The 27,089-nt window shown below is 32.5% G+C and overlaps 1 protein-coding gene across 1 annotated transcript in view; it reads right to left on the bottom strand.

Annotated features, from left to right (window-relative positions):
* Positions 1-27,089, bottom strand: part of CCDC178 (coiled-coil domain containing 178) — a 374,243-nt gene that overhangs the window by 258,474 nt on the left and 88,680 nt on the right. Inside the window, exons 12-15 of the mRNA XM_055323597.1 lie at positions 13,805-13,988; positions 4,534-4,596; positions 2,921-3,082; positions 1,352-1,465 (exon numbers count right to left, since the gene is read on the bottom strand). Coding sequence (XP_055179572.1) covers positions 1,352-1,465; positions 2,921-3,082; positions 4,534-4,596; positions 13,805-13,988 — 523 coding nt within the window. The remainder of the gene's footprint in view (positions 1-1,351; positions 1,466-2,920; positions 3,083-4,533; positions 4,597-13,804; positions 13,989-27,089) is intronic.

The following is a 27,089-nucleotide window of genomic DNA, read 5'->3' as shown; positions in this document are numbered from 1 at the left end:
GAGCAGAAGGCAGGCACCAAACTGCTGAGCCACCCAGGGATCCCCTATCATCTAAATTTTAAAACAAAATTTTATGCAAAATAGCATTCTTTCTTTTACTAATATATAATTATGTCTCTTTTAATTTTTCTGTGGCTGTTTTTATCTTCTTTTTCTCCTTATAGATATGCTAAGCACTTTAAGTTTTTCTCACCAAAATAATTTATTGGTAACACTAAAGTATTACCTTGGCCTGTTCCATAAATTTTCCTGTAGTTTATCATCAGTCATTTATCAATAATTTATGCTTCTAAAACAACATAGAAACAAATAATGAAAAAATATAATTCAAAAAATATTTCAAGTAATCTGTTCTCTTTTTGCTCTATTTTTTTGTTATTGAGTCTGATTTTGCTTCATTGTATCCAACGAAAGTAACCTGTATGATCTCATCAGAATAATGGAATGGTTAAGAGCACAGACTCTAATGACAGTGCCAGATTTAGTGAATCTCAACTCCACCATTAACGAACTGTGTGAAACTGAACAAATTAATTCAAAAACAAGGCATTAGATTCTTCAACTGTAGAATGGGGATAATAATATTACAATCTCCATAGAGTAATTATGAAGTTGAAATGAGTTAATATGTCTGAGCACTTAAAATAATGTCTCGTATATAGAGAACATGCAAAATATCAGTATCTGTTCCTGTTATTATTTTCCTTGATAATTTTTATATTTTTTTGTGGCCTAGTACAGAGCAAACTTTTTAAAAATGATATGATTATACCTCTATCTCATAGCCTACATGCTGTCCACCAACAAATCTAATTGGTATAAACTTTAAAATATATCCAGAGGATAGCAAGTTAAAGACAATGGACTATCTCCACTTCCTCATATCCAATGATTCTTTAAAAGCAGAATATTAGAGATGAGGACTTTCAGGGAGCAAATATTTCTATCTTGGAAAAAGCTCTGAGTTCTTTGATATATGACCATTTGTTCATGTTGCCGATACACGAGATTGAGGGTAAAACTGAGATGTCGGATATTGATAGATGTTTCCGTCTGTACACTGGGTCTCATCTGTAGAAACATAATTCTATTTAATACAATACAAATTCCTACCTCTATTTAGTAGGAGAGATTAACAGGAGGACGTACTAGTACAATGGAAAAAGCACTGTAAGAGAGAAAAAAATGAAGACAGAGAAACTGTGTGTGTGCATGAGTGTATGTTATAGAAACTACTTAGTGCAACCAATTAGAAATGAGAGGCATCCACCTAAAATAAATTTGCTTGAGCAGTTTTCATTGACATAAAGAAGCTGAAAATCCATAATTGTTTTTTATATTAAATTTTTACCCCAGTTTCTGTTATTGCATCACGTGTTTTCTTCCCCTTTCTTCGCAATTTTTTCTTTGTTCTTTCCACATTTCTTTTAACATAGTCTCTCCTCTCAGTTATATCATTTAACATCTAGAAGACATTTAGAAATTAACATGAGCAGCATTTATAATCCAATTACCCTGGCTTAGACCAAATGGCTCCCAAGTAACTATTTTATTAATAACAAAATATATTTTGGTATAAAGGAAAAGGACCACCACACATGAATTATAAAAATATATTATGATATCCACATCCCAATATTCCATTTGAATTACTTGAGAAAACCAATGTCTAGTCAATTTTAGCTAAGTAACAAAAATTAACAAACTCACATAACAACTAAGTTTTTAATATGATATTTAAAATATCTTAACCAAAATTAAAACTCCAAATACAAATTGTCAGTAATCATTACCAAAAATACATAAAAATCTATTATTTTCAAGTTTGTGTTAAGTTGATAGTTCTTACAATTTATAAACTATTAAAATATAATAAAAACAAAAATAGATTACTGAACTATAAGATGAGATAAAACAATGGCTATTATAAAATAAGGGGGAATAAAAGTCATTAATCTTTTCAGGAATTCATTATACTCAGATGATTATACTGAACCTTTTGAAGCAATTAATAAATTTCCATCACTAATGTAAGGAGGACCCATTATTAAAATCATTTATCTCACTAGGTGTTAGTACTGGTTATATATTCATTACATGAGCTCTAGGATAAGCAATTAAGAATCTTGAGTGCAGTAGTATACTCAGAATTTGTTGTTGCCATGTTTTATGCCCTTGTACGAGTTGCTTCATGCATTTAGGCCCAAGTTTTCTGCAGTCTATGATACGGATAAACTTGCCATGGCTATTTCATAGGGAGGTTTTGAAGATCAAAATAAACTTTCATAATGGGAACATTTTATAAATCATGAAGTTTTTTTAATTAAAAAAATCCTGAAAATTACTGAAAACTAAGATTATAAAGTTACATCATCATTCACAAAGAAAAATCCTGTTGCCAAAATGGCTCAAATGAATATATGTATGTCCTCCCTGCATCTAAGGACAAGAATATATAACTCTTACCACACCCTCTACTTTTCCAAAAGACTAATGACATGATGCATACATATTTTTCTACTAAATTTTTCTTTGGGAAGGGCTAGTAATATCAGTTACTGCCATAAACTTGTTGTTTTGAAAATACTTTATCGATATTTGCTTTATTTTTCATCCTACGTGTCTTAACTTCTTCTACATACATCGAATATTTACTATAAAAATATCAAGATGCATATATTTTATATTTGAGGAAACACAGTTTTAACATTTTCTTAATAAGCAGGAACACTTTGAATTAAATTTAACATAGTGGGCAATCACTAATAGTGTCTGGTCATAAAATATACATTTTGTTCATGCTTTTATGGCTTCCTATATAAAATCATAATATTCCAAGTAAAAATGTAAAATCACATACATGATTTGTTGACCTAAATATTCCTGGAAATAAGCTTCTGGATGAATTATAAATGCTTACATCAGAATGTTCTTTGTGAGTAGTTCTGATTCTTACAGCATCTTCTTCTAGTTTAAGCAGAGGTGTCTCTAGCTCTGCCAATGCCAGAGCATACGTTACTCTCTTTTCCAAAAGCTCCCTCCTCTCAAGTATCTGTTCTTCTTGAATAGAATAGAGTTTTTTCTGCCAGAAAATATTTTAAATAATTCATTCAGTTATTAATTACCTAAACATGGGGATTAAGGAGTGTACTTGTGATGAGCACAAGGTGATATACAGACTTGCTGAATCACTATATTGTACACCTGAAGCTAATATTTTACTGTATGTTAACTAACTGGAATTAAAAATTTAAAAATAAAAAAATTATTGAGTCTCAATCGTAAATCAGGCAGTAATGTTTGTTTTTTGAAAATTTAAAAAAAGTTATGCCACCATAAAAAGCAGTAAGTCTGAATATAGCATCTTTAAATAATGCATAGTTATTACTAGAAAAATGTGAGAAAAAATTTAATATAGACAATAAAAATCAAACATTCTTAAGTAAGTGCTGGAAAATAATAAGGCTAAAAAGCACACTAACAACAAATATTGATATATATGTAATTCCTGTAATCTAAGATCCAATGAAATCAATGAATAAGAAGTTAATGATACATTATTAAGCAGAAAGGGCTAGAAGATTATGGAATTACTGAACATATATATTCATAGAGAGAAGAAGCATTTGGCATTTTCAATATATAGAAGTAGAGAGAGACAGTGCTTTTATATGTTTGCAAATGCCAAATTTGGGACGCCTAGGTGGCTCAGTGGTTGAACATCTGCCTTTGGCCCAGGACATGATCCTGTAGTCCGGGGATCAAGTCCCACATTGGGCTCCCTGCATGTAGCCTGCTTCTCCCTCTGCCTGTGTCTCTGCCCCTCTCTCTCTGTGTCTCTCATGAATAAATAAATATTAAAAAAAAAAGGAAATGCCAAATTTTCTAACAGAAAAAAAATCACAATTTGTGTTTATTTCAAAGAAGACCAGAGGTGCAGATAACCTCAAATAAGTTTATAAAATGTTTTGCCTCTTGATTTTATTTTTATAATTTCAAGTATTTACATATTTCTGAAAGAGGCATTCTAGAAACATGCCAAAGATCAAAACACTCAACCTTGGTTCCAGAGAATATGCAGGTGGTAGATAAAAATTAAAAAAAATTAAAATTGATTTTGCTAGCTAAAATAATTTAATTTCAAAATCTTATGTAGAAATATCATAGTATATTTTTCTTTAAGTGTTAAATAAAGAAATTCAATTGAAAGGCACTAAAAGTAAAGAAAGCATAACATCATCACAAAGCAAACTAAAGAGACACTTAGGAATAAGATCTCACTGCCCTTTTACTAGACTGGCAGAAATTCCCATTAAGCCACAAAATAAGATATGTGTATGGGAGGTCAGTTTCTTTATGCATGATCAGATACTGCTAGTCGTACACAGAGGGCAACTGTCATCAGCTAAGGAGAGAAAACTGCTGGCTTGCAAACCAAGTAGTGAAAAGATGCCTCATTACAGGCAAATTTAAAATGCTAAGTACAATGCAAATTAAAGGAAGAAGAAAATATTGAAACCAAATTAGGATTACCTGAATCATCATTCCATTAGCCACTTCACCTCGGGTGAGTCTTTTCAAGAATTCTTCTCTACCCTATATATTATCAAATTTTTAAAGAAGGTTTTACCTATAGGATATCAAAATATTATTAAAAGCAATTCCTAACACAAAATATATTTTACTTATATTATAATAAAAAATATTCATTAAGAATTGAGTATTACAAAAAAACACAAAAAACAACCAACTGAACAAACAAAACTCCTTGTGTTATTTGAAGCAAAGGTAGTAAGTGACGTAAGACCAAGAAATAGAATATAGAATTTCATTTCAGTCCAGTTTATTATACTTTATATCCCTGAACTAAAATACCAAAGTAATCAAAAGGGAAAAACTTTCAATTCCTCCCTTTTAGTCTTCAATTCCTCTTTTTAAAACTATCAGTTTGTTTTTAATATTATTTTCCAGAAGGCACACAATCAATTTTGAAAACAAGACAAACACAATTTAAGTTTGAAGTTTATAAAATGTGATCATGCTCTCCTTTTGGCTAGATTTTTTTTTCTTAAAAAAAATCATTCATTGGAAATTAGTGGGCAAAAAATGTGGATTTAAAGTCTCCATAGTGATACTCGACATTACCATGCAACCAGAGATGCTGCCTTTTAATTATGCAATATGAATCATGTAGCTGCTAAAAACATTATCAGGATTAAATGGATACATATTATGATAAACTTAACACAAGAGAGTGTGGTCTTAGCAAAATATCAATTGAACTATTATTGACAATGTTCAAGAAAGAAGGCTGGAGAATGACAAAGAATTATAGTAGTTCTAAGAACATTTCCTAAATAAATAAATTGTTAACAAATGCATTAGCAAATAAACAAATTGCTTTTGGTTCCTAGGTTGGGTAATTAAATTGTAAAAGTTTTAGGTTCTTTCAAACTAAAATATATGTTTTTTAAAATTTCTTTATATAACGAGAAACTCAAGATCCACTGAAATATCATAATCACACATATTCTTATTTATAAACATCATGTTAAGGATGGAAAGTGAAACCAGGCCTATACACTGTTTTCCCGAGACTTGGGAGACAGGTGAAGTGGTAGGAAATCCAGAGACAAGTGCCTGGATCAGAACTGAAAGAAGACTGTCATTTTCATGAACATGGCCTGCAATCCAGTTTGTGCCAGACTTTTCAGTTCCCATTACCAATTCATTATAAAGGGAATAAAAGCCCACAACAATTGCCATTTCACAACTATTACAATAATGGATTCAACCAAGAATTATCAATAGATACTAAATTGAAGTTGTTTTGGGGGAAACAAAGACATTGCATGTTCTTAAAATATCATTCAATTGAGTACTTATTAATTACAACAGGAAAATGAACACGTCTGTTGGTCATAATGTTAACCCATGATCAAACTTACTAACTTACTATCACTAGTAATGAGACAAATTTATACAATGTGCTTTGTGATGTTCCATTGACACAATATTATAACTATGTAATTTCCTGCCAAAAGTGTTTAACCTGAATCTAATCATGAGCAAACAAAAAATAAATCCATAGTGAGAGATATTCTGCAAAATAACAGGTCTAGACTCTTCAAGAAATGTCAATGTAAAAATGTCAATGTAATGAAAGACAATTTTTTAAAATGTAGGCAACTCTTTAAAGTAGAATCAAGTTTTGAGATAAATGCAATGCATGGTGCTAAATTACATATAGAAACCAAATGAATTAGAGAAATCTGCATATGCACTATGTATTTGTGCCAGTTATCTCATTATTGCCTCTTAGCTCTAAATCCACTCTTTTAACTCTAATTTGAGATGCTAGAGCTGTATATGTAAGCAGTTTTCTTCTGCCAGCTGGAGTTAAGTTAGGCTTTATCAATAGAGGGCAGTGGAGGGGCTTATAAGGCTGCAGGCAGCAAGGTGCTTCACATCCCTGTTCTGATTCCAGTTATTTCCTTTTCTTTCTGCAGAACTGCTGCCAGCTGGTATGCAGAACACCAATGGTGCTTACCCTGTAGCAAGGTTCTCTACCCAGAAACTCCATTTAACCTCCATCAAAATCTCTGCAAGTGGCTTAATATGGTCATCCACTGAGACATAGCCACACTCTCTCCAGTAAGACTTTACTCTGCTTTGGGGGAAGGCAGCCTTTTACATGCTTATTCCTTATTTGGATATTTATCCCTGAAGGATGTGGCTGCCCTCTATACTTGCTAGTCTTAAAGTCTTATATTCTTTAGAGCAGAAGTCAGAGCAGAAGTCAACAAGCTTTCTCTGTAAAAAGTAGAAAATTTAGTCTTTGGGGACATAAAGTCTCTGTAACAACTAGTCAATTCTAGTTTGGAGAATAAAATATATCAAATATATCAAAGATCACTTTGAAGAGCTTGAAAGAAGCCAAAGAAAAGAGGGAGCATTCTTAGATGCTGGAAAGAAAGTCACCTTTGACCTGCTGCCTGGCTTTAGCAGCCAAAGACCAGAAGGTGGCAGCAAAGAGCTATTCTACTGGAAGAGACTCCTATGCTAAGACAAAGAACTGAAGAGCAATGTAACAATGCTTATGTGTCCAGAAACTCACTTTCAGAGAGAAAAGACAAGTAAACACTAAATATAAATATATATAAGCTCAGAATCAAGGATGTAAACAGCAGTATGCTCTTCAGTGATGGAGGGGTGCTAAGACAAAAGTTAGAGAACGGAAATAATTATATAAGGTCTGAAACCAGGAACAGAAAAAAAAAAAAAGACTTTCAAATTAAGAGTTATAATCATATAGAAAAATTTAGTAGTTCTGCAAATAACTGAGTTGGACTGAGTCAGTGGGACAGAGTAGTTCTTGCTCTGCATTGTTAGAGTACTGTTTAGTGGCCAGGATTCTAACAAAAATCCAGGTAGCAGCCCAAACAGATTCTTTCTAAAAATAAACACAAAGGCACTATTTTATCTTTCTTTTTACATGAAAACATATGTTTTTTTTTTTTGTAGAAACATTTTTAAATTACAAAGAGTAAAACTAAAATAACCTGAATCCTCAAACCCAGAGATATGCATTGGGACTTTCTGGTATATTCCTTTTTAGGTACAGTCATTAAAGTTGACTGCAAGAATCTAGCTTACACCAATTGAATGCAAATCTTTAAGTCTTGTTTTTAGAAATAATTTTAATTAACTATACATTACAAATATATTTAGAGTTCTCTACATACAGCTGGTTTAGTATCCACAAGTCAGTCAACATGATATATGAAATTAACAAAATGAAGCATAAAACCATATGATCATCTCAACAGATACAGAAAAAAAAACATTTGACAAAATTCAGTATCTGTTCATGATTAAAAACTCTCAACAAAGTAGGTCTAGAGGGAACATATCACATACTAAAGGCCATACAGGACAAGCCAATAGCTAACATCATACTCAATGGTGAAAAATTGAAAGCTTTGCTTTTAATATCAGGAATAAGACAAGGATGTTCACTCTAAGCACTTTTATTCAACATAGTACTGAAAGTCCTAGATGCAACAATCAGACAAGAAAAAGTAATAAAAAGTATTCAATTAATTAAAGTAGTAAAACTGTCACTATTTGGAGATGATATAATACTATATATAGAAAACATTAAAGACTACCAAAAAATTATTAGAACTAATAAATGAATTTGGTAAAGTTGCAAGATACAAGAAAATACATAGAAATCTGTTGTGTTTCTATACATTAATAATAAAGTAGAAGAAGAAATTGAGAAGACAATCCCATTTAAAATCATACCAAAAATAATATCTAGGATAAATTTAATCAAGGATGTGAAAGACCTATATTCTGAAAACTGTAACATTAATGAAAGAAAATGAAGATAACACAAATGACCTGATATATCATGCTCAAGAATTGGAAAAATTAATATTGTTAAAATATCTATACTACCCAAAGTTACTATAGATTCAATGCAATCCCTATCAAAATACCAATAGGATTTTTCACAGAACTAGAACAAATAATCCTAAAATTTGCATGGAATAATAAAAAAGCCTAGTAGCCAAAGCAAGCTTGACAAAGAACAAAGCTAGAGTTGTCATAATATACTACAAAGCTCTAGTAATCAAAACAATTTGGTACTGGTACAAAAACAGACACACTGATCAGTGGAACAGAATACAGAGTGCAGAAATAAACCCATGATTATATGGTCAATTAATATATGACAAAGGAGGCAAGAATATGCAATAAGGAAAAGACTGTTTATTCAATAAATGATGCTGGCTGGTGGAATTTAAAACAAGCAAACAAATAGGCAAAAAAAAAAAAAAACAAATTTATAAATATAGGGAACAAACTAGTAGCTGCCAGAGGGGGAGAAGCATAGGCAGATGTGAGAAATAGGTGAAAGGAATCAAGAGGTACAAACTTCCAGTTGTAAAATAAATAAGTCATGGAGATGAAAAGTAGAGCAAGGGGAATATAATTAATAATATTGTAATAACATTGTATGGTAGCAGTAACTGCATTTATTGTGGTCAGCACTGAGTGATGTATAGAATTTTGAATCACTATGTCATGCACCTGAAACTAATATGATATTATATGTTGACTATATTTCAATAATAAAAAATTTTCAATAATAAAAAATTTAAAAAATAGATAAAGCTTTTAAATATATTAATAAATTACTTTGCAGAAACGTTCTACCAACTTACACTGAGTACTGGTTATCATGGTTGCTATATCAGTATGTCTACAAATTTACCAAATATTCGTTTTCACATATGTAAAATTAGGATAACATTTCTTTTCCACAAAATTGTTGCAGAAGTAAAAGAAAACAACGCATATAAAATAGTTTACCTGAGGCAATATTCACACGAAGCATTCAACAAATAGATATTATTACTTTCAATGTGTTGTTTAGAATCTACATATTTATCAGGAGACAGATTCCAGAATTAAATGTGCTTAAAGCAGTGCTTTAAGCAGTGCTTAAAGAGAAATTTATAGCACTAAATGCACATATTAGGAAAAAAGAAAGACCTAACGCCAATAATCTAGATTTCAAACTTAGAAAACTGAAAAAGGAGAGAAAATTAAATCAAAACTAAGCAGAAGAAAAGAAATAAGAATTAAGAGCATAAATCAATGAAATTAGAAACAAAATCACAGAAAAAAATCAGTTAAAAATGTGAAAAGAAAATCTTTTCTTTGAAAATATCAATAAAATTGATGAGCCTGAAGCCAGACAAACTAAGAAAAAAGAGGACACAAGTTACTAATATCAGAAATGAAAAGAAATGAAAGCAATGATCACAAACTAGTAGTAAATATTTGCAAAAGACAAATCTAGGAAAGACCTGTTCTCCAAAATATACAATGTACTCTGAAAACTCAACAGTAAGAAAAAATCTGATTAAAAAGGGGGTCAAAGACATTGGGTCACCTACCTGGCTTGACTCAGTAGAACATGGGACTCTTGATCTTGGAGCCCTGAGTTCAAGTCCCATGTTGTGTGTTGCGTATAAGTAAAAAAAGGGGAGAGGTGGCAAAAGACTTTAACACACAAATCACCAAAGACAAACAATGGCAAATAAGCATACGAAAAGATATATGTCATCAAGGAAATGTAAACTAAAAACAAAGAGTTATTACTACATGGCTATTACAATGGCCAAAATCTTGATCACTAACTATATCAACCATTGGCAAGGATTTGGAATAACAGAAACTCTCATGCATTGCTGGTAGAAATGCATAATGGTAAATCACTTTGTAAGGCACTTTGGCAGTTTCTTAAAAAACTAAATATATACTAATTTTAAGATCCAGTAATCATGTTCCTTCATTCATATACAATGGAGATGAAAACTTATGTCCACATAAAAACCTGTAATGGATACCTATAGTGCCAAAAGTTATAAAGTTAAAAGTTAAAGTTATACTTTATTTATAACTGCCAAAACTTAGAAGCAACCAAAATGCCCTTCAGTAGGTGAATGCATAACAAACTATGGTAATTCAGAAATAGAATATTATTCAGTGCTAAAAAGAAATGAGTTATCAAGCCATGAAAAGACATAAAGGAAACTTGAATTCATATTAGTAAGTGAAAGAATCTAATCTGTAAAGGCTACATACTGTATATTTCAACCATATATATTTTGGAAAAGGCAAAAACTATGGAGATAGTAAAATATCAGTGGTTGCCATAGCTACCATCAGTGGGAGAAGGGATGAACAGGTATGGCATTGAGGATTTTTAGAGCAGAGAAAATATTCTGTATGATACTACTATAATGGATACATATTCCTATATATGTGTTCAGAATCTAGGCATGTACACAGCAACACCAAGAGTGAACTGTGATATAAACTATAAATATCAATAATTATGATGATCCAATATAGGTTCATTATTGGTAAAAAAAAAATGTCCCACTCTAGTGGGGGATGTTGATAATATAGAGGCTATAAGCATGAGTGAAGGCAAGGGGTAAATGGGAAATCACTGTTCCTTCTCTCATTGTTGCTGTGATCCTAATAATTCCCTTAAAAAATAAAATCTAAAAGGTGATCTCAAATATGGTTATTTTGAAATTCTGAGCCTGAATGAATCTTTTTGGTTGGAGTAAATGTCTACTTAGTGTCTGACTCACCAGTTTATATCAACATCAGCATCAGAAAACCTTGTCCCCAAATTCTACACAGCTACCTAAAAGCTATGCTACTTTAAGCAAACCATTTCATCCCAAAATGAACACACTAATAACATCTTCACAGTATTACGAACACTGAATTAACATGTATAAAGAGTCTAGCCTGTAATAGGCTTTCAGAAAACTATCTTTCTTTCTACCTCCTTTCTTCTTTTCTACTAAGTTCCACTTAGTTCTAGTACTATGATTTTAACCTACAACCAGAGTGGCCTGATGTTCATCTTTCCCATCAAAATTCCAATATGTTCAAATAAAAAACCCTCCAAATTCCTGTAGCTTGCACAAAGGCCTTCTATTTAAATGTTGAGAAGTACATACTATCTGATAAAAGCTTTCGAGATTTTTCTTGTTACAATATTAAATTCTTCAGACAACCCTGAATGATTTTCTGTTCATTCCATCAATACCATAATTGAATACATATTACCCTTTTATTGACTTATTTCTCATTACTGTGGATAATTTTAGACTGGGACTTGGCTAATCATGTCTTTTCTGAATAGGCCAGCTATTGGGATTGAAGGTATGAAAAAACTGGGACAAGTCATCTGTAATAGCTGGAAGAATCCGGAAAGTGCTAAATACCTTGATTGTTCAGGGTTGCTTTTAGTCTAAGACTGCCGAAATCTTACTAGGCATTGGACAGGTGCATTAGTTTGAGGAAACATAATTCAGAACTTCTACTTCTAAGGTTTCAAAAGGTTCTTTCTCAAAGCTAGCTCAGAGGTGCTAATGCTATAATTTCTAGAAGACATAAATTAAGGACTAATGTCAGGTCAGAATCAACAAATATACAAAGTTATCTGCAAGAAAAACATGATGCCAAGAGTCAGAAAATTATATAGATTTGTGTCACTTAGTCAATGAAAGACATTGGGGTCATTAAAAAACAAAACTACAAACCTGCATTACTCCAAACCTGAATTATCTAAGGACTATCTAGAAATTTATTTTTAATTCATTGTCACTCTGACACAGATAAACATGTGTATATCAAAGAAATTTAATGTCCTATACATTCAGATCAGTGGAAGTGTTTAGCAATGGGGAATTATTTCCTAAAATGTGTAGTTTCTTTCTGTTGCTTCTTTCTAGTTGTGTGTCAGCTGCTACCAGGTAGGGAAAGGACCTGATTAACAGTTTCTTCAATTTTGCTTGAATAAAACCAGAGGGACACTTATATTTTGTCTTAGGTTGGCAATGCAAGTACAGTGGAATTACATCAAAATTGCACTCAACCTATAAATTGTATATTAGGGCATCAGAAAACCTAGAAAAAATAAATAATTCAACACATCCTTCTTAATAGATGAGTGCCTCAGGCTAGTGAAGCCATATAGGTGAAGAATTGAAGGCAGACTGTGACAGCTATGAGATAAATATATGAACAAAGGTTTCCTGTCATTTGAAAAAATTAAGGCACATTATTAAGTGACCAAATCAGTGATTGATATCTTCACTGATATCCTCGATGAAAAAAGCAAAACAAAACAAAACGTAATTATTGGCCAGAGGGAAACACATACTAATGAAAAACATCTATAGTGTTATTATAGATGTTAAACCATATGTATAATCACACATTTTATATATTTAAAATAACTTTGAGGTTAATTTTTACTGCACATAATTTCTATTTCATATTAACTTTGGAACATATATGATATAAGAGACCCACTAAATAACCCATGGGAAGGGATACAGGTACAATAAGTCCATCAAACAGCTGGATTCAATGCAGGAACCAAATCCCAGTCTCTCAGTTATAGAAACATTTATTGGAAGAGAATCAAAGATTTCTACATTTAGAAAGCACAAGAGAAAGTCTTCACTGAATAAAGTGCTGTTATGCTGTTACAAGGCTTGAACACATAATATAGATTCTATATTTTACAGATAATTTTATGATAATAAGTTTCCAATGAGAAAAAGCCAAAGAAGGGGGGAGTATGGGTATGATGTGTGGTAGACAGAGGTAGCCCTAGTAAAGTGGTCCCTTCTGTATGGCAATGTGAAGTTGATTTTGTTAGTATCTATGCCAAGTGGCAAGGAGTGGATATTCATTTTATTTCTCACTTAGGAATAGACTTAAGGCCTATGAACAGTTGTGTCTACGGAAACATTGTGGTCTACTCAGCATTGCTTGGTACTCAGGAATCCAGTAATTTACAGGCCTGATGTAGGTAATCCCTTTTCTTATATTAGTAAGGGTGCAAGGGCACTTCCCAACAATCCTTCCTATCATAGGTAGGAACTATTATAGATTAGATATTCAGGACGAGTTTAAACCAAGCACTACTCTTCTCATTAACCCGGTAGTTCAAGGTCAGTAATAGCAAAAAGCAGACATTAAGTGTTGATTAGTTACACTGAGTCCCATTCCTCTTCTAGTTATGCTGGGCCTCTGAAGAGAAATGACTTTATTCAGATTTAATAGAAGGAGTCTTTTATTTTTAAAAGACCATTATGGCTTAAATTAAAATCAAACTGTCATCAACAAATCAATAAAATTGAGGTTAATTACCATTTTTTACAACTAAGAAGAACACAGAGATGCAAACCTTGAATTTTCTTCTCACTTCTGCTATTTTCTCTTCTAATTCTTCTGTTTTAAATTTGGTTAGGTGGAAAACAGCACCAAGCTGATAAGCTTCCTTGTATAACTGTTTAAGAAATTCATCATTTTTTGACCTTAGTTTCATCAAAGATTGGATTTCAGACTCCAATTCTGATTTTTTCCTTATACTGTAAAAAATAAAGCAAAAAGATTGAGATGATTATTCAAAAAGAACATATATAGAGGCAAATACATTTAATAATAGCAAAAAAGGAACAAGGTCATATTTTATGTTGCCAAAAATATAAAACAAATAGTTTCTTAACTAAAATTTGAATACAAATAATATGACCCAAAATTCCATTTATTTTCCTGCTTTTCCTCTTGGCTACTCCTAATTGTCAAGCTTTGCTCAATTGCAGAAGGATAGGTGTATCAATAGGAAAGGCTTTTGGGGGTGGGGGGACACCTTGATGGCTCAGTGGTTGAGCATCTGCCTTTGGCTCAGGGTGTGATCCTGGATTTCCCGATCAAGTCCCACACTGGGCTCCCTGCATGGAGCCTGCTTCTCCCTCTGCCTATGTCTCTGCCTTTCTCTCTCTCTCTCTCTCTCTCTCATTAATAAATAAATAAAATCTTAAAAAAAAAAAAGAAAGGCTTGGGGCCCTCAAATGCTCAGCTTTCAGAGCATTCATCCCTTCTGTATCAATCCATCCCTTCTAATCCTATTTAACATTACTCTTTAAGAATAACTAAATATGAGAAAAATCTAGTCCATGAAAAGACAGAAGCAAAACTTAACAAAAGAAAACCAATAGCTAAAAGAAAACTTTCAAAAAAGAAAACCAACAGCTAAGGAGAAAGAGTTAATAGAGGAAAAAAGTAAGATGTTAGATTGGATATCATCTTTTTCCAGATACATACCACCGAGGCAAACAAGATAAGAAGAAAAACAAATAAGACATAGTTATATTCACAAATGAGGTAGGCATCTCTATAGAACAGAAATTAAAACTAGGAAACAAGGCAAAAGTACAGAATCAACAAGAAACTAACTGAAGGTATTCTACCGGAGGTGTTACTCAAGTAAGGCTCACTGTATCACAGCAGGGGTTTACGTCAGTTGTACTTGTTGGCAAAATAACCAACTTACTGATGAAAACTATAGGTTTATACAAAGCTAGGAACTACAGCATTGGGAAGAAAAGACTCAGAGACCAAAAACTCAACCAACGAGTAAAGAAGAAATTTTAAAAAATTGAAACACAATATACAAAGACAGTTCTAAAAGGGAAGTTAATAATAAATGCCTACGTTAAGAAAAAAAGATCTCAAATCACCTAACTTTACATTTCAAAGAACTAAAAAAGTAAGAACAAACTCAGCCCAAAGTTAAAAGAAAAGAAATAACAATCAGAGGAGAAACAAGTGCAATAAGCCAAAAGCCATAGAAAAGATTACTAACAGAAAAACATGCTTAAAAATATATATATAAACAAACCTTTAAATACATTAAAAAGATAGAGAAAGAAAACTCAAATAAATAAAATCAGAAATGAAGGGGCCATGTTACAAGTGATAACATGGGAATACAAATGTTCAAAGAAACTACTATAAACAATTATATGCCAACAAATTGGATACCCCAGAAGAAATGCATTCCTAGAAACATAATCTACCAAGACTGAATCCTGAGAAAATAAACAATCTGAACAGGTCACCAATGAATAAGAAAACTGAGTGAGTGATCAAAAACTCCTAATTAAAAAAGACCCAACCTGATGGCTTTACTGGTGAATTCTACCAAACATTTAAAGAAGAATTAAAGCCAACTGTTCTCAACTGTTCCAAAAAAATTAGGAGGAGGGAAAACTTCCAAAATCAATTTATGGGGCCAGCATTACCTGGATACCAAAGCCAGACAAGGACATTACAAGAAAAGAATATTACAGGCCAATATCCCTGATCAATATAGATGCAAAAATCTTCAACAAAATCTTAGCAATCTGAATTCAACACCACATGAATAGGATCATACACCATTATCAAGTAGGCTTTATCCCTGGGGTGTTAGGATGGTTCAAATATGCAATTCAGTAAATGTGATACACCACTTTGGTGGAATTAAGGATAAAAATATGATCATCCCAATAGAAGCAGAAACACAATTCAACATCCATTTATGATGAAAAAACTCTCAAAATATTGTATATAAAGGGACTGTATTTCAACATAATAAAGGCCACGTATGACAAGCCCACAGATATATCAACACACTCAGCATAAAAAAATGAAGGTTTTTCCTCTAAGATCAGGAACAAGGCAAAGGTTCCCGCCCCCTCTTACTATATCTTTGCAACACAGTTCTGGAAATCTTAGGACATTTAATTAAGCAAGAAAAGAAATAAAATATATACAAATCAGAAAGGAATCATTACAATTTTCTGTTTGCAGATGACATGATCTTATATAGACAGAACCCTAAAATCTCCACCAAAAAACTGTTAGAATTAATACATAAATTCAGTAAATTTACAGGAATACAAAATCAATATATAAATATCTGTTGTATTTATATATACTAACAATGAACTATCTGAAAAAAATAAAACAACCTCACTTACAATAGCATGAAAAATAATACATAGATAAATTTAACCAAGGATATGAAAGATCTATACACTGACATTGTACATAAGACACCGATGAAAGAAATTAAGGAAGACAAAGATGTGGAAATATATCCTGTGTTTATGGATTGGAGCAATTAAAAATGTTTAAAATGTCTATATGATCCAAAGCAATCTAGAGATTCAATGAATCTCTATCAAAACTCCAGGGGTATTTTTCACAGATACAGAAAAAAAATAACCTAACATTTGCACAAAGCCATAAAAGACCCCCCAAAGCCAAAGCAATCTTGAAAAAGAAGAACAAAGCTGGAGGTATCACACTTCTTTACTTCACATAATATTATAAAGCTATAGTAATCAAAGAAACAGGATGGTACTAGCATAAAAAAAACAGACACATATATCAATAAAACAGAATGAAGAGCCTAAAAAAAAAACATTTGACAAGGATGCCAGCAACACACAATGGGGAAAGAATCATCTCTTCAATATATGGTGTTGGGAAAACTGGATAGTCACATGCAAAAGAATGAAACCAGACAACTATATTATACCATGTACAAAAATTACATTGAAATGATTTAAATACTTAATTAATAATAGATTAATATATTATTTATAAATTATCATTTGATAATAATAAATTAAGTTTTTATTTAAGTAATTAAATACTTAATTCATTTCACAGGAATGAATTAAGCACAGGAAACACAGCACAGGAAATAAAGTAAAAATCAACAAGGGTAACTATGTCAAGTTAAAAAGCTTCTATAAAGCAGAAACCAAACCAAACCAAACAGAAACAAAAAACAAAACTAAATAAATTGAAAAGCCAACCTACTTAATGAGAGAAAATATATTTCAAAACATTTATGTGATAAGATGTTAATATCCATAATATATAAGTAATTTATATAACTTGGTAGGTAAAAGCCAAATAACTCAATTAAAGAATGGGCAAAGGACCTGAAAAGACATTTTCCAAAGACATAAAAATGGCCAACAAGTATGTGAGAAAGGTGCTCAACATCATTAATCACCAAAGAAATGCAACTCAAAAAATATCACCTCTCATCAGTTAGGATGGCTTTTATCAAAAAGACACAGCAAATTCTTGCAAGAATGTGGAGAAAAGGGAATCCCTGTATACTGCTGATGGGATCATAAGTTGGTACATTCATTACGGAAACAACTTAGGAGTTCTTCACAAAATTAAAAATAGAGCTGCCATATGATCCAACATTTGCATTTCTGTGTATATAGCTGAAGAAACAGTATCAGTTACTTGAAGAGATATCTGCATTCCTATGTTCACTGTAGCATTATTCATAATAGCCAAGATATGGAAACAACCTAAGTGTCTGTCAATGGATATATAAATAAAGAAAATTCCATATAAATATGGAATATTATTCAGTCACGAGGAACAATGAAATACTGTCATTTGCAACAAAATGGATGGACCTAGAGGACAGTATGCCCAGTCACATAAGCTAGATAGTGAAAGACAAATGCTATATGATCTCACTTATATGTGAAATCTAAAACAACAATAAAAACTAATTCATAGGGAAGCCCGGGTGGGTCAGCGGTTTGGTGCCACCTTCAGCCCAGAGTGTGATCCTGGACAACCGGGATCCAGTCCCACGTCAGGCTCCCTGAATGGAGCCTGCTTCTCCCTCTGCCTGTGTCTGTTCTTCTCTCCCTACCTTCTTCCCTCTCTCTCTCTCTCTCTCTCTCTCTCTCTCTGTGTGTGCGTCTCTCATGAATAAATAAATAAAATCTTAAAAAAAATTAAAAAATAAAAACAGAGAGTAGAATGGTGGTTACCAAGGGCTGAGAGGTGATAGGAATGGAAGAGTGATTAAAGGTGTAAGCCTTCAGTTATAAGACAAATAATCTTGGAGGATCTACTATACAGTATGGCAACTAGAGTTATATTGTGTTGCATACTTGAAATTTTCTAAGAGTATAGACCTTAAGCATTTCACCACAAAAGAACAAATAGTAACTATGTAAGGTGATTGATGGGTAGTAATTATTTCACAAAGTATAGGTATGTCGAATAATCATATTTTATACTTCACATATATACAATTTTGTCAATTATACTTAAGCTGAAAAAAATTAAAGAGAGGAGGTGTATTTAATAAAACCATATCCAAAAAATTTCCAGTACTGAAAATCAACATGGGTCATTAAAATGAAAAGTCCTACATAATGTTAAACTAGATGTATTACACACAGAGAAACACACATACCCCTAGGCATGGAATGGTGAAATTTAAGTACTCCAAAATACGAAGAGACAATTCTGAAGTTCCCAGAGAGAAAAAAAAAAAAAAAACAGATTACTTACAAATAAATGATATCCAAATGCCATCAAATGTATGATCACGCAAAATCAAACGAATGATTGGATAAGTTTAGAGATTTAAGGCTCAAGATGACCAGAGTTTACTCTTGTATTAAATACTAGAAGTTTGCTAAGAGAGTAGATTGCAGGTGCTTTCATCACACAAACACACAGAGACACACACAAAGATAACTATGTGAAGAGATGGTATGTTAATTAGCTTGACTATAGTAATCATTTCACTATGTATATAAAATCATCATGATGTAAACTTTAAGTATATATAATTTTTAAAATCTAAATAAATCATAAAGTATTTTTAAATTAATAAGAAAAAATGACTTTGGATCTAGAATATGATACCTTGAGAAAATCCTTGTTTGAATGGATTGAATAGAATACTGAATGTGAGTTCATGGAAACTGGAATGGGCACTTTACTTAAGATTTGCTATAAAGAATAGAAGGGCAGAGCTGGGATTCAGGGCTCTATTTTTATCTTGTGTTTGCTTCTAAGATAGCAATATTATGCAATTTTCATATGCTATTAGAGAGAAATAATAATAACTCACAGGAAAGAGGAATTGTACTTGCAAAGCCCCAAGTGTGTAAGAGTAAATGGCATCCAGGGGTGCCTGGGTTACTCAGTTGGTTAAGTGTCTGTATTATGCTCAGGTCATGATGTCAGAATCTTGAGATCACTGCTCTCTTTCCCTCCGTGCCCCCTTTCCCAGCTCATGCTCTTTCTTTCTCAAATAAATGAATAAAATATTTTAAAAAGGGGTAAATGGCATCCACTTGGCAAGTGTGTGGGTGAGGTAACTCCTATGTAAGAGCTGCTCCTGTTATTAGATGTTAACAGAGGGGAACACAGAGTATGCAGAAAGATGCAAACAGGCTAGCAAAAAAAGAGATAATTTTCATTTGATTGCACCTATGATCTCTATTAATTATCTGGGAAGATTATTAGCTTTAAAAAGGGGGTGATGTGGGTATTAGGAATGGAGAGAGTGATAAAATGTGAAATAGTTGTCAGAAAAACTGCATCATCCAAAAATTTTTTGGTAGTAGTGGATGTCACCTGAGATTAGTAGTCATAGAATTCAAGTTCAGTTCAGCAGCAAATTTATCATAGTGCTAATGAAGCTTAAACATGAGGGCCTCTAACTGACCAAACCCCTTGTAAAGTCCTTTGAGCATCTTTAACAGTGTTTTCACATGGTCACCCGTTTTTCTAAGGTTTGTAAAAATAAGATATTTTAATAAAAATATATTAAGAATATTTTCTTTTTTTTAAACATAATTTATCCTTGTAAAGTGGCATTGAATTGGTTGTGGGAATCCGGTACTCACAATCTTGTATACTTCATGGAGAGACCTCACATTATATAACATTTCAGGCCCACCAAAACAGGATCCACCCATGGTAAGATTAACACTGTTGTGTTTTACTTTAGCCACATTCAGCTGTTCGGATCCTGCTTTAGTTCAATGATAGAGCTTTTCAAGTCACAGAAATTAAATTTGAAGGTTATTTAAATGAATGCTTATTTTGGTCAGATATTAACTAGGACAAGATGGTTGGATATAAAAAATTAGTAGGGATAATAGACTGGTCATCTTGAAGTGTCAAATAATTGTTGGAGTGAGGGTAATAATAGAATAGGTAAGCTGCAAAGAGAGGTGTCAGCTTTGAGAGACTGGATTCTTAAAATTGAGATCAGGATTCTAAAAATTGAAACTAGGAAGTAACTCCCTTAATGCAATGATAAGATGTAGGGGTAAAATTGTAAGAGAAGGTGGTTGGTATGAGCTGGAAGAAATGACTGTTGGAAATGTGGAGATCTAAAAATTGAGAATCTAAGTTTTTGAATTTACTGAATACAGACCAAATTCAGATTTTGATTGCCTCTGAGAAAGACAGAGAATAGAAATAAGAAGAGCAATTTATTTGTAATATTTTAATTCCTTAAATCAATGTCTAAAGTAGGTTAAAATATTGGTGAGTAGTTGAAAGTCAAATGCTTTTGAATGTAGCATTTTCTTTTTCAATAGCTGAAACAGTGAAAAATAAAATAAAAGCAAAATAGTTTAAGAATATTCATTGAAATGTGTGCTGTTAAACGCTGAAAAAAATCATATTCCATACTCCTCTGAAGTAACTCAAATTAATAGGCTGGTAAGATATAGCTAAGCGAGTATGAAAAACACAGTACCCTCTGGATTCATTCTAAGTATTCCAGGCTATTTAACAACTTCAATAATATTCTAATTGCTATCTCTACAAATAAATCACTATCCTGTTAACTCTTGATAAACACATTTCATAAAATATACTAGTATGTCTTTATGGTGTTCAATAGCTTTTTTGCTCATTTCCCTCGATTATCAACCCCATCTTTGGATCACTGCAGTTACAATGGCATTGTCTTGCTTGAGGTACAGTACAGCATTAGGAGTAATATTTTACAGAGCCTGAAAGTAAGAAAATTACTATATAGAAATTCCTACCACACAGTTAACTTCAAGCAAACTATATACAAGTTAATCAATTTCAAATCATCTTAAACAAGTTGTCTTTGACTTAAGCTCCTGAGGCCTGCCTATCATGTGAATAAGCAATCAAGTAAAGTTTCTTGCTCAAGTCAAATGTCCCAAATGTAAAAGGTCCATTAATAAAAGATGCTTACTTATTGAAAGACAAAATTACTAATTATACATTGTACTACAAGGTAAACAATTACATATCACTGTTATCACCAAAAGGTCTTGCAAATATTTGTATGCAGTCATGAACAAAGTCTGTTAAGAAATATGGCATCTACCTTTTAATGTAGCCATTTTAAAAATGAACTATATATGAACAATATACAAAATATAATCATATACTGAATTATGTACTTTATTCAAATAGTGTAGCAGTTGGAAATGCAATCAAACAGAGAAATTCCAAGTAGTGGAATCTTAGCATATATCAGTCGAAATTTGGGGAACTTTCATGAGTGTTTAATAGACGTGTGTCAGTGATTTGCTTAAAAAGTTATTATTTTTAGATTTATGGAAAAAAGAAGCTGGGATTAAGGGGAAGGTGATTCAGGTAAATGGGAGAATAAAAAGGAAAAAAAGTAAAGAGTAAGAAAAACAGCTCTTCTGAGAAAGCAATGGATATAGCCAGATAGAGGTGGAGAATTAAAGTAGTAGGCTTTTAATTTTTTTTGAAGTAGTAAATGTCATGTAGATAGTGTGCTCTAACATGTCAGAGATAGGAATTAAGCCTTGCCAGTGGAGATAGAAAGTATTTCTGAGAAAAAAAACATAAATTATGGATTTAGAGATACCCACAATCAGATCTGATTGTCCTTTATGTAATATGGGGGGGCGCTTCATACACAATTTCTTTATCTGTAAAATTTCCTTAATAATACCTCCCATTAGAGATGCTATAAAGATTAGGTTTAAATACATTGAGAATAATATATATGCTATACTATACATGTTGAATAACATACACAAATGATTTAATGAATAGGTTTTTGTTAATAAGTATGTAACTGCATGGATCTTTCTTTATTACAGTGCTATCTGGTTGAATGAAATGGAAGACAATGAGAGAAAAAAAGACAAATAAAAAAGGTAAATAACCATTAACAATACTTTGGAGAAAAATGAGACATCACAGGTGACATCAGAACAAGCATACAACAGAGAGAATAGGAGTACAGAGATACTAACGGAAAGAAAGAAATAAGGATAACCTTTATATTTAGCTTTCATTAGTTCATTATGTGATTTATTTAACACCTACTGAGAAAAACACAGACAAGCACAAAGACACAAACACACACAATGCCTAAAGGCAAGAAGCTTAGCTAAGAGGAAACACAAATAAACAAACCAACAGTAACTGTACATAATGTGACAAGTTGGAGAGAAAAGTGTATGGAATCAGAGGAGGTTAGTTAAATGAATACTTATGAACACTGACTGCATATCAAGTGCTATGCTAGGCGATTGGGATATGAATTAAAACTAAGCTTTCCAATTTATATTCTCATTAAGGATAAAAGACACATGCAAAAACAGATCTCAGTGCAATCATAAGTACAACAATAGAGGAAACAGAAGAAGCACTTAATATCACTTTGTTTTGGGGGACAGGGGAAAATAAATAAATTACCAACAGGGAAAGTACCTGGGAAGAGTTAATGTCTGGTCTATTGTATGAATGATCAATTAATCATGTATTTTTTTAAAAGCCAGAAAAAGAGGCAAAGGAGGAAGGGGAAGGAAAAGGAGGGGAATTTCAATCAGATAAATACTACAAAAAAAAGATTAAAGCTTAAAACAATATAAGTTTGGCTATACTAGCTTTTTATATGCTAGCACATGGAAATCATGGTAAGTGGTACAAGAGGAGTCTGAAGTTGTATAGGTTAACAGATTAAAGTGTCTAATACATCAGTCTGGGAGCTTGGACTTTATGCTATAGTTGGTAGGGAGACTCTGAAACTTTAAGATGCTGAAAATAAATAACATTTCATCCTTTGTAGATAATTTGCAAGGGTAATTCTGTATATCAGGATCTGAGGGCTCAACCTTGGTGTAAGGTAGACCAGTTGGAAGCCTATATTAGTATTCCAATTAAGAAACAATTAGAGCAATGATTTATTTAATTGGTAATTAAAACAGACAGAAAGGAAAGTACCATTTATAAGGCAGACTTAAAGATGTTGGTAAGATGCTGGCAATAGTGGAGAGTCCTAGGGCAGCTCCGGTGGCCCAGCGATTTAGCACTGCCTTCGGCCCAGGGTGTGATCCTGGAGACCTGTGATCGAGTCCCATGTCGGGCTTCCTGCATGGAGCCCGCTTCTCCCTCTGCCTGTGTCTCTGTCTCTCTCTCTCTCTGTGTCAGTCATGAATAAATTAAAAAAAATAGTGGAGAGTCATAGAGGATGATACCTAAAACAAGGATGATACCTAAAACAAGGAACTTGGTGGGTAATGGTGTCAAGATGTGACGTTGGAGGAGAGAGGAGATAGTCAAAATGATACTATCAGGAGAAATAAAAGATGTGGATATAGATTAAAAAGTAAAGAAAAATATGACATATGTTAAGATAACGAGAGTAGATAAAATTTCTGGAATTGAGACCAAGGATGTAAATGGGCTGCTGTTAGAACCCTGAACTAACCTATTAGAGACAAGTAGAGATAAACAAGCCCCTGTAGCATTCCTAGAAAGAACAGCTTCAAAGAGTTAAAGGGAGAACCAAGGGAGTGACATGCTGAATCTCAGAAAGGGATACCATCAGAGAGGGCACAGACACAAATGCTTGGTTCATATGGAGGAAAAAAAAAAAAACATGCAATAACCCTAAAAGCATCCAGTGGATTTAGAAAGGGAGATGGTTTTTTGTTTTTGTTATTAACTTCATGAGGCAAATTTTGGTAGCATGGGAGTTTGAAAAGCCAGATTATTTTGTATCAAAGAGTGATTAATAGTCAAGCAAATACTGTTAATAATCTAGGAAATATTGCTAATTATGTGAAAATTTTAATAGGAATGTAAAAGAAATACCATGCAATTGCCTAAAATACAACTAGAACGAGGGCAAGGCTTTCATTTTAGTTTGGAAGAGGGTTAATTATGAATATAGGCTGAAGGAAAAAAGTAATGAAGGAAGATGTCAGAAATAGAAGTGATAAGAATAAAACTACATCCTGAACAGGGCAAAAGGGATTAAGACCAAGAGCCAAAAAAGAGGCATTGGCCTTAAAGAGGAAGTACCATTTACCACTTAAATTTAAAGAGGCAGGAAAGTGGTTTGCAGATATTATCACAGTAGAATGCATTTGTTTGATAAAATACATGTCTCCAACTTTTCCTTCCAATATGAGTAACCAGTAATATAAAGAAAATTTAAGTTTTCTTTCTGAGTTTATCTCCTTTGGGATTTATTATAATGCCTGAATTTAAAGATTTAAGCTTTAAAAATTATGCACTATTATCTGTTGTTGTCTTTCTGAATATTTCTTTCCCATTTTCTCCTTTCTCATTCTGTTCTCCATAATTCTTAATATTTCTTCCACATATTTTGTCTCCTTTGCTCCCTGTGCTGCATTCTGCATTCTTCTTTATGTTTCCAAGTGCACTGATTCTTCTGCTACCCTCCCAGCAGCATATGCTATCTAATTAATAAAATCCGTAATCACAATGGATTCCAGTTTTAAGCTTCAAGTTTTGATAAGTTCTTTTTTAAACCTCCCTGTACTGTTTTTGATAGTTTTTTTGTTCCCTTTAAACATTTTAAACTTACTTCAGCAGATTTATTCCAAATTGATCATTTGAAATTATTGGGGGTGTAAATATACTGCTGATTATTTCTGCTCTTATTCATGTTGGACTTTTCCCTATTGTTTTACATTTTATATTTAAAAGCCTTACTTTACTGGAGAAAATCTTGTGTAGCCTCTGCCAATTTATTTCTCTACAGAATATTTATCAAACTAAAATCATTTCTTAAAATGATAATTTCTAGATTGGGTCTTACTAGGTCACCTAGATGGTACACATAAATAGAAATATTAAACAATTGTGAAAAAAAAAAACTGTTCTCACTTGTTTTTCCCTACCCAACTTCCAGGTGTAGGCAAACATAGTTTCTTGTCTTCGCCTTTGCTTCTGGGTATATTTATTTTCTGCTCTACCCATTCAAATGCACTTATGTTATCCAGCTCCCTTACTTGCACAGATCTATAGCTCATGGCCTATATTTGAAGACACTAAAATTTAATTACCCTGTTTACCAAGATCAGCAAAATTACTCTTCAATTCATATTTTCAGGACAGCCAAGTATCAACTAAAAATTTAATGTAATTGTCCAGTTTGCTTTGCTTTGGCCCCCTGAGGATTTCCTTTACTTCCCCATATGCCCAACAAGGCATTTAAAGAATATATATCCTATTTATGCTTCACTTATAAGTTTCTTACATTCTCTATTGTCAGTGCTGCAGGAAATGTAAATTCTCATTACTGTTTCATCCAAATACTCTTTTAGACATTTTATCCTGTCCTTTTGCTTAATTTTTTTGACTCAAACTGTGTGTCTTCCTCATCTCTGTGCTACAGACTTATGTATCTAATTGGTACTTTTCATTTCCATTTAAAGAGCTCATAAGAATCTGAAATTTAATATGGCCCAAAGAGACATAATTATATCTTCTCCAACATCTTCCTCATACTTTCCTCAAGCCCTTGTTACCTCAGCAAACACCCTAATCATTTTTTCCCCCTCACATTTTATATTCCATCTATCAAAAGTTCTGGTTGGCACTTCTTCCAAAATATATGTGAAATCAGCTATTACCATTTTTATTGAAAAAAAAAAAACCTTGACCGATGTGATCATTATTCTAATTTTTCTGGATTACCAAAAAAGTTGTCATCCCTCCTTTATGCACTAAAGTCTATCTTTCACTAAGCTGCTCAGCAGCTCTTGCTAAAATATATTGTAAGATGCTTTAAGTGCATTCAATTTTTTCATCTATACTCCTTTATCATAGCCCACTTATGGGCTTGCAGTATCTGGGCCCTGTTTGCCTTGCCAACATTTATCTCCTGAAATTACAGTACCCATGTAGAATTTTCCGGAATCACTGGCCTCTATTCTGGTTCCATCACAGGACTTTTGCATGTTCCATTCCATCTATTTGGCAAGCTCTTCCCTGGATCAGCTCAAAGCTGGCACGCCTCCTTCATTCAAGTCTCAATTCAAATGTTTCCTTCTTAGAGAGGGTATTCCTAAAGATTCTTAGTAAAGCAGAGCTCCCAACTCCTCATTGGCTCTGTCACTCTAGCACATTATCCAGTTTTTTCTTCCTCTCAAAAATATGACTGAATTTTTAAAAATTTATCATTTTACATGTTTATTATCTATTTAGGAGAATATAAATTTAAATGATATCTCCAGCACTAAAATGGCATTTCATGTAAAGCAAATGTTCAGGACACACAAACACACACATACACAAACACATACACACTCATAAACATACATTTGATTTTTAGGTCTACATTTTCTTTAAGTATAATCCTTGGTTATAAAGTTAGTCATAAGCATAAAGTTATAATATTAGTCTATTGGACATAATTATGAAATTATAAAATCACTGCATAGAGTAAAAATAAAGATATATGAAACTATTGCTGATGTTAACCATGAAATAATAAAAACAATTGAACTTTATATTATTTTCTCTATCTCTTATAATGGACAGTGTCTAACAAATGAATATTTTTT

Source organism: Nyctereutes procyonoides, unplaced genomic scaffold (assembly GCF_905146905.1).
Source record: "Nyctereutes procyonoides isolate TBG_1078 unplaced genomic scaffold, NYPRO_anot_genome, whole genome shotgun sequence".
Lineage (NCBI taxonomy): Eukaryota > Metazoa > Chordata > Mammalia > Carnivora > Canidae > Nyctereutes > Nyctereutes procyonoides.
Note: the sequence above shows the minus strand (reverse complement) of the source record. Positions and strands in the feature narration are given on the sequence as shown.